The sequence below is a fragment of the Astatotilapia calliptera genome, chromosome 14 (genome assembly GCF_900246225.1).
Source record: "Astatotilapia calliptera chromosome 14, fAstCal1.2, whole genome shotgun sequence".
Classification (NCBI taxonomy): domain Eukaryota; kingdom Metazoa; phylum Chordata; class Actinopteri; order Cichliformes; family Cichlidae; genus Astatotilapia; species Astatotilapia calliptera.
The window spans coordinates 33,904,625-33,913,844 of NC_039315.1; the positions used below are offsets into that span (position 1 = coordinate 33,904,625).

The 9,220-nt window shown below is 46.1% G+C and overlaps 1 protein-coding gene and 1 long non-coding RNA gene across 2 annotated transcripts; both read left to right on the top strand.

Moving 5' to 3' along the window:
• Window positions 1–2,918: 2,918 nt before the first annotated feature.
• LOC113035733 (extracellular tyrosine-protein kinase PKDCC-like) lies at window positions 2,919–4,495 on the top strand. Its single transcript, XM_026191377.1, is given in 4 exon segments — window positions 2,919–3,003; window positions 3,006–3,149; window positions 3,152–3,807; window positions 4,475–4,495. Coding segments are annotated over 4 exon segments (888 nt in total). The 5' UTR covers window positions 2,919–2,936.
• Window positions 4,496–5,682: 1,187 nt separating this feature from the next.
• LOC113036847 (uncharacterized) lies at window positions 5,683–5,997 on the top strand. Its single transcript, XR_003274511.1, has 2 exons — window positions 5,683–5,784; window positions 5,864–5,997. It is a non-coding gene; the product is annotated as an uncharacterized LOC113036847 (long non-coding RNA).
• The last annotated feature ends 3,223 nt before the right edge of the window (window positions 5,998–9,220 follow it).

Below are 9,220 nucleotides of genomic sequence, written 5' to 3' on the forward strand. Positions count from 1 at the left end.
AACACGATCTTACTAAAATCAATGGAGCATATGACACTGCTGCAGCTTAACTAGGCGGAAATGTGCTTTGCACTTACCAAAGCTCATTTTGAATCAATACACATTATAAGCCTCTCTCTAACCGGAGGTCTGGCAACAGTTTTTGATTATACAAATCTGCAATAAAGGGTCAAAACAGATGGGAGAAAGAAAAACAGGAGCTGGAAGATGAGTTCCTCACTACTCAATTCAGCCGGTCACGTCAATTAAGATGTGAACTTGTACAATTCCAGCAGTTCACATTCAAAGTCCCCTTTTCCACGGCTTTGAAGTTTTTCTAAGCCACTCAAATAGTTCCATTCGCAGAATGTGGAAGCTAAAGGAAGCTTTGATTTTTGGAGTCGGCTTTGCCTGTCACTTTGTGTTACATGCTGGCTGATCTTAAGGCTAAAATGGAGCGACATTACCATGCTGTCAGCCTTTTCTCACCACTCAGTTTCAGTCACTGATTTACCCATTATTGACTGCTACACAACTCAAGTGATTGGCAAACACTGTAGAGGATGGTATTGCACAGGGAAATTAGACTTTGTGCTGCTTATGCATTATTGTTTGATGTTATGTTTTTTTTTGGACAGCCACTAGTTCTAAATGTAATTTTTAGTTTTAATGACATGCAGGAATTCAAAAGCATAGGGACGTATTTCACAAAGTTAGATTAGCTCTTCTTAGGAGCTAGAAAATACAAATGTGGGTAAGAATCAAAGGAGGCCTACACCAATTTATTTGTTGGGCACTGGAGAGTACTACTGCATAGGTGAAAAATTTCCCCTTTACTTCTTAAAAACCAGCTGGCTATTAGCAGCATCTAGGAATAGGCTTACACAAATCAGTCCAGCTGTGATCATTCAATGTATGCAATGAAAACTGAAGGAATTTCAATTACAGCAAAATTTAGTGTCACAAAGTATTCAACCAAATTGAACTTGAAAATTGAATGATTTTGATGAAATCATGAACTATTAGACATTGGTGTGATGTTATTAAGATCATCCTTGATTAGAAATTAACATTATTGTCAAATGCAGTATTCTGAATACTTTGGATTACTTAATATATTGTCATCCATTTTACAACTACATGAATGTACTATTGCTGTGTAATTTATTACTATTACTGAAAGCTACTCGCCATACAAATACCAACTAGATTTTTAAATCTTAAAAAGAACCCCAGTTATTAAGACATGTTAAGACAAATATGCCAGATGTTTTCCTTTTAAGCACATTTTATATAAAACCGATTTACTAGTAGTTATTTACCTAGCACTGCACTCTGCGTAGTAACATCATACGGTTGCACCGCATCATGTTTACAGTAAGCAGCACATGTCGATGGCTTCTGTTCAACCTTTCCAGTTTGAACCAGAGCAAACCGAGAAAGAGGATGAAAATAGTCATCCAGTACTTAGTTTAGATGAAGATGAAAACAATTGTGGGCTTCAGATCCTGGCTTTATCCAGAGCTTTCATCTCTGGACTGTTTCATCACGAGGGTTATGGGCACATTGGTGATAATATTTGTAGATAAAGTCTGCTACTGTTATTGTTTACCATCATCCAGGAAATTGTCTAGCATCTCTTTGTCTTTGCATTTCTTAGCGTGGTGGCACGGTCACCTTATGGGGAAAAATTGTCGAGACTGCATTTGGTTTCAGTCTTCGCTTATAACCAGATGCACATGTGACCTCTTTTAGCAACTGTGGTCGACTAAATGCCTTGAACGCATCAGGGCTAAAATGACGAGCCTTGGGTCTTGTGGGAGTTGTACTCTACCGCAAGCATCCTCCCATTGCTTTCTTCTTTTTTTCTCATGAGGAAAGCTGTGCAGACTTACATCTGTTCCTTTGTTGCCTTTCAACAGGAAATTACAACAAAAAGCTGCATAATGTGGCATGGCAGTTCCTCTCCTGCAATAACAGGTTAGCAGAATGAAAGCGCCTATACTGCCGACAACCTATATATGTCATCGTCCCAGAATGCACGGAGTGCGCAAAAACATGACCGCTCTCACGGCTCCAAAATAGTTTCAAACAACAAAGATTTAATGAATAACAAAAACACTGTAGTTATTCTCAAGTATGTTTTTATGTAGTGGAGATAATTTGTAATATATTTAGAGTAACTTGTCATAATAGTCGGGGTTCCTGTTAATATAAAATGAGTAACAGTAGGGTGGACATTAGGTAAGGCTGCACTTTTTTGCAGTGATCTCGTATGGAAAACTATTTCTGTAGCAGTAATATGTTTTCTTTTTGTCTGTTAATAATCATGTGGATGATTATTGATTATTTGCAGCTACTAGGTTGTTAATGCTATCCATCATGTCTAAAAATAGCATGTTAATACGTGGAGATCCCGAAGGCTGCTCTAAAAATGATCAGATTATATTTTAAATATTTGTTCAATTCAAATTAGTTTCAATTATCTTTTTTTTCTTGAAGAAATCTACTACATCATGTATAATTTTTTTTAATCCATCCATCCATTCGCTTCCGCTTCTCAGGGTCGCGGGGGGCGCTGGAGCCTATCCCAGCTGTCATAGGGCGAGAGGCAGGGTACACCCTGGACAGGTCGCCAGTCTGTCGCAGGGCCAACACACAGGGACAGACAACCATTCGCGCTCATATTCACTCGCACATTCACACCTAATGGCAATTTGGATTTTCCAATTAACCTATCCCCACAAGATGCATGTCTTTGGACAGTGGGAGGAAAGCGGAGTACCCGGAGGGAACCCACACAAACACGGGGAGAACATGCAAACTCCACACAGAAAGACCCTGGCCTGATGTTGGAATTGAACTCAGGACCTTCTTGCTGTGCGGCAACAGTGCTAACCACCGTGCCACCATGTTGCCTTAATTTAAAACTTGTTTCATTCAAGCTGAGCAAAGAAATGGTCCTTCTCCAAAGACTCCAGCATCTGAACATCATTAAGCTGAAGGAGGAAGAGAAGGAGAGGCCGAAAGAGTCACAGTCAATCTGGAGCAGGGGAACCCTCTCCAGATGATCCAGCTGCCCCAGAGCCCCTGGGTGGACAGATTCAGAGTGTGTCTGGACCTGGTCCGGCTCCTCCACTTCCTCTCTCAGTCGCCTCTGGGCTCCGTGGCCCTTTGGACTTCCAGCCTCGGCAGTTTGTCACAGTGTCCGGCTCGCTGAAGCTCACGGACCTGGATGATGCCAGCGCGGAGGAGACCACCTGTCACACAGACGCAGACTGTACTCTCCAGTTTCCACACAGAAACTTTACTCTGCCCTGCTCAGCTTGGGGTGTGTGTGAGGGGCTAAACGAGAAGAGGAACATTTACAACGCCTACAGGTATTTTTTCACCTACCTGCTGCCTCACCAGGCCCCGCCCGGCCTCACACACCTGGTAGACCGCATCATGAACGCCACAGGGGAGCTGAAAGCTGACATCAATCAGACACTGGAGGCCTTTGACCACATCCTCCACCTCTATAAGTCTGACCTACACCTGGAGAACCTGTCTCCATCAATAATCAGAGATCACACTGTGATGCGAGGGATGGTCACTTCTGGGAACGTGGAGTACCGCTGCTGGCCATCCTACAGCCAGCAGAGCTGCGTGCTGTCAGTCCACAGTGCCCGAGAGGCAGCGTGCATCTGTAACTCCCACTCTTAGTGCAACAGCTTCACTCTGACGGGGCAGAAGACTTGGACGGGCCGCCTCCTAGCCTCTTTCAGGAGTGGCTTCAGTCACCTGGTGCCTGATGGGACATCAGAAGTTTATGTAAAGAAGACAAAAGTGGGGGAAAGGCAGACGAGAGGGAGCGAGAGAGCATGTGGGAGTACAAGGGAGAGAGGAGACATGACAAACTGGGGGGAACATAGAATGAAACATGAGGACGGAAACAATACACAAGCACTCATACAACATATATAAACACACATACACACACACACACACACACATAAACACAGAGTAAAACGACACATGAGGTAATCTACTAATCAAGAAGGTAAACAGAACATCCTCGTTGATACAGAATAAACTCAAGACTAACAAAGTGAACTTAAACATAAACAATAATACAAAATGACATCAAAATACAAGAAAATTCAAAACACTGGGTCTAATTACCCAGGACCATGACATATCAAGGCTAGGTGTAGCTCAGCGCCCAGATTACATCCTTTGTTGTACTATTACATAAAGATCTGGTGGGAAGCTTTTAGAACATTATTTGAATCATTAGGTAGAAAAAACAGCACGCTTTGCCAGCCTATCGATAAAAATCATGTGCATGATAAGAGATAAAAGGCAGTCTTGATTTCTTCCGTGATATTAACACTTTGCTCTTAATTATGGTGATTTGAGATGACTAGTGGAAATAATTGGGTGGATGAAAATTTCTTAATCAGCTTACCTCTGGACATAATTCACTTCTCTTTTTTTGTCCTCTCCTCTCCAGCAACTTTTGCAGTCAGAATAATCTGAGTGCACTGTTGTGAGAAACATGTTTTACTTTTCCAAGATCAGCTGTATAAATTCACTACAGGCTCCTCTTGTTCAGGATTTATCTGTTTATTTCTTCATTTCTATTAGTGTTATTTCAGTTAATACATTGTCATATATAATGTCTAAGGCAGGACAGGCAGAAATACATACATAAATACTAGGGGTGCAACAATACACAAAATTCACGGTTCGGTTTGGTTCGATACTTTGGTATCACGGTTCAATATTTTTTCGATACAAAAAAATGTTCATGCTTTTTTAATTTGTCATTTATTAAAACTATAAATATATATTTTAACTCAAACGTACAGTTTTTGAATTTAATGTTGCTGAAACAACAAAGGGATAAAATAATAAATCTATCTGATTGAGAAATCACTCATCTTTGGAAAATGGTAAATGGCCTGTATTTACAGTATATAGCGCTTCTAATAGTCCCTAAGGACCCCAAAACGCTTTGCATATCCAGTCATCCACCCATTCACACACTGGTGATGGCAAGCTACATTATAGCCACAGCCACCCTGGGGCGCACTGACAGAGGCGAGGCTGCCGGACACTGACGCCACCGGGCCCTCTGACCACCACCAGTAGGCAAAGGGTAAAGTGTCTTGCCCAAGGACACAACGACCGAGACTGTCCAAGCTGGGGCTCGAACCGGCAACCTTCCGATTACAGGGCGAACTCCTAACTCTTGAGCCACGATCACCCCGGAAAACAGAGTTTATTACAGAGAAATGGCTCTTTCTAAATTAAAAGCTATACTATACGCTTCTTCTGGGCTATATTCTCAGCAGCATATTAAACATATCAGGTCCCCATAAGGAGAATCATGTGCTAACGGCTGTCTAAACGACTCGGGTAAAGTTTGTAGCATGCGTGCTTGTTGCTTTTGCCTGCTTCCACTTGTCTTTGCACTAGGATGATGTCAGTGTACATGTGCAGTCATATTCGTTGTGTTCCCACTAGTGCTGTCAGCGTTAATCTCGTTGAAATGACATTAACGCCACAACACGGCAAATCTCCGTTAACGAGATAATGTCATGGTCCCCGTGCCTGCTCGGCTGGCCCTGTGTGGCTACATGTTATGTTTTGTTTTTTCTCTCTCTCCTCTCTCTCTGCTCGCTACCTGGGCGGAGCTCATTGTGAGCTCCTGGCCTCCACCACCTGTAGGCAATCACCTGTGGCTCCTCACCTTGTTTGCTCCCGCTACTTAAGGCAGTGACTGAGAGCACCTCGCCGCTGGACTATTGAATAACGCTCGTCAGTGCTACTTTAGCCTCAGCCAGTTTTGAGCTCTGTCCGTGAAAGTTCCGTGCTAACCCTTGTTCTCTGTATGCAGATTTCTCGTGTTTGGTTTGGAGACTCTGGACGCTTTTCCCGACCCCGCTCTGCACCCCTGGGAACCCTGGCCCCCTTCTCCTTCACCTGTATATAGTGCACCTGGAGTGTGTAAATAAACCTGTTTTTCTGAGATTTCAGTCTGCGCCGAGTCCTCCCTGCTCCTCCGTGACAGAATAGTCCAGCCAACCATGGACTCAGCGGACTCTGCTTCCTCGGCCCCGGCCCCGATTACCTTGGAGGAGCTACTACACCGGCACGAGCAGATGTTAGTCCGGCTCAGTGGAGAGGTGGCCGCCTTGGCTCTGGCCGTCGCCCAACGAACACCACTAGAGGCGAGCCCCCCCGAGACGAGCCCCCCGGAGCGCCCAGCCTCTGCCTCATCTCCTCAGGTAACATCAGGCTTTGCTGCAAGCGCTGCTGCACCACCTCTCTCCTCTGTGTCTTTGGATAAGCTGTTGCCCACACCTGAGGCATTCACAGGGGAGCTGGGGAAGTGCGCGGGGTTTTTGATGCAGTGCGCTATGCATTTTCGCCAATTGCCACGTCTTTTCTAGCGATGAGGTCAAGATCGCCTATTTCGTTCAGCTGTTACGTGACCGTGCTTTGACCTGGGTGCAGGCTCAACTTCAAGCAAACCCTGTAATTACGTATGCTGACTTCCTTTCCAAGTTTAAGGCTGTGTTTGATAAGGGCTCCAGCACAGAAGCTGCCGGTCACCGCTTACTCAACCTTAAACAAGGTAAGCGCAGCATGGCTGATTATTCTGTTGATTTTTGGACCCTGGCAGCGCAAACAAAGTGGGGGCAGGAGGCATTAAGGACCACGTTACTAAATAACATCAACGACGACCTAAAGGACGAATTAATGATGCGTGAACTCCCTCAATCTCTGGAGGCTGTTATGTCGCTGTGTATTCAGGTGGATGATCGGCTGCGTGCGCGCCGGAGCGTGCGGAGGCACGCACCGTCGGAGCCACGGGCAACAAGAGACCCTTCCCCCGAGTCACGAGGAGCCCGTGAGTACAGCGGGGGCGAGGAAGGAGAGCAGCCGATGCAGATAGGTCGCTCCCGCCTTTCACCCGCGGAACGTCAGTGTCGGTTCTCCGCTGGTGAGTGCCTGTATTGCGGCCGTAAGGGTCACTTTATCTCCACCTGCCCGGCTCTGGCAAAAGAGCGCGCCCACCAGTAATGGAGAGGGTACTGGTGGGCGACCTGTATGGTAAACACTCCCATCCACGTTTAACATTGCCCGCAAAGCTCACGATACAGACAGCGATTCACCCTCTTTCTGCATTAATAGACTCTGGTGCTGAGCAGAGCTTCATTGATATCTCACTAGCCACAAAGCTGAACGTTGCTACCACAGCTTTGCCTAATCCTGTCACGGTTTGCGGGGCAAGCCGTGTGGATTTGTAGTAGGACCAAAAGGACGGCAGTTCTGGTGCAGGTGGGTGTTTATTTATGATAGTGGGTCAATACAAACAGCAAGGGTGGCAAAACATGAAACTAGAAACCTAAACTGGGTAAACTAATAAGACAAACCAGAAACGAAGATGCAGGGAGGTCCGGGGAAATACATACGGGGAGACGCAGGGAGACCGAGGGGAAACAATACAGACGAACCAGCAATTACTATGACAGAAGACACAACTTAAATACACTCAGAGAACACAGGGAGATTACATACAGGTGGGAACACAGCTGGGAGTGATCACGTGACGAGAGTAGGGAGACAAACTGAAACACTCACATAAGACGCAGACCTTCACAATAAAACAGGAAACACATACACGCAATGACATAACACACCAACTTAACACAGACGGGGGGGACACAGAACATAGGAACATGAACCATGAAACAGAAGAGTAAAAACACCCAAGGTAACCAAAACCACAGAATACTAATAAACTAAACAAACACGGAGTCGCAGACTCCGGATCATGACAAATCCGCTCCGTGTGTCTGCCTTATCAGGCCAACGTTTGCCAGACATCACTCATATTACTGAACCCTTGTCTCTCACACTCTCCGGTAACCATACTGAAAGGATTAGCTTCTTCATGTTCAAGACACCGTTTGCACCACTTGTGTTAGGTTACCCTTGGTTGGTGCAACATAACCCCCAGATAGACTGGAAGAAAGAGCGTGTTACGGGGTGGAGTGTGGAATGCCACATGAACTGTCTTAAAACTGCCACCCCCCCGGTCACTCAGCTAACCACAGTTGAGCCCACAGAGGAGTGCGATTTGTCCGCTGTTCCCTTTGTCTATCACGACCTGGCAGCAGTATTCAGCAAGGACAAAGCAAAAATGCTCCCCCCCCACAGGCCCTACGACTGTGCCATTGACCTCCTCCCGGGGGCGCCGCTTCCCTCTGGCCGCTTGTATAGTCTCACCCAACCTGAGAGAGAGACAATGGAGAAATACATCACCGACTCGCTGGCCGCGGGCATTATGTGGTCCTCTTCTTCTCCTGTGGGTGCGGGGTTTTTTTTCGTCAGCAAGAAAGACAAAACCCTCCAGCCGTGTATAGACTATGGCCTCAACAGAATCACGATCAAAAACAAATACCCGCTGCCCCTTCTCTCCTCTGCCTTTGAACTACTTCAAGGGGCTACAGTGTTCACCAAACTCGATCTGAGAAACGCTTACCACCTAGTAAGGATTCGAAAGGGAGACGAGTGGAAGACGGCATTCAATACACATCTTGGTCATTTTGAGTATTTGGTAATGCCCTTCGGTCTGACGAACGCCCCTGCTGTTCCAAGCGCTAGTCAATGATGTCCTCAGGGATTTTATTAACCGCTGTGCTTTTGTCTACCTTGATGACATTCTTGTTTTTTCAAAGACTGTGAAGGAGCACGAAGTCCATGTGAGACAGATTCTCCAGCGCCTGTTGGAGAACAGACTCTTTGTGAAGGCGGAGAAATGTGACTTCCACGTAGACTCAGTGGCGTTCTTGGGGGTACATCATCGCTCAAGGTAATCTGAAGCCTGACCCGGCAAAGGTCCAAACAGTCCTAGACTGGCCCAAGCCCCCAAATCGCCTGCAGCTCCAGCGTTTTTTGGGCTTTGCCAATTTCTACAGGCGCTTCATTAAAGATTATAGTAAGATCGCATTGCCTCTCACAAGACTTACTTCCCTGAAGGTGTCGTTTCAGTGGGACCCGCCAGCCCAGGAGGCGTTCGCCTGCCTAAAGGAAAGGTTTGCCACCGCTCCTATCCTTCAACAGCCTGACCTCAACCAACAGTTCGTGGTGGAGGTGGATGCGTCGGAGACGGGGGTTGGGGCAGTCCTGTCTCAGCGCTTTAAAGGTAAACTCCACCCGTGTGCCTTCTTCTCTCGCCGCCTCA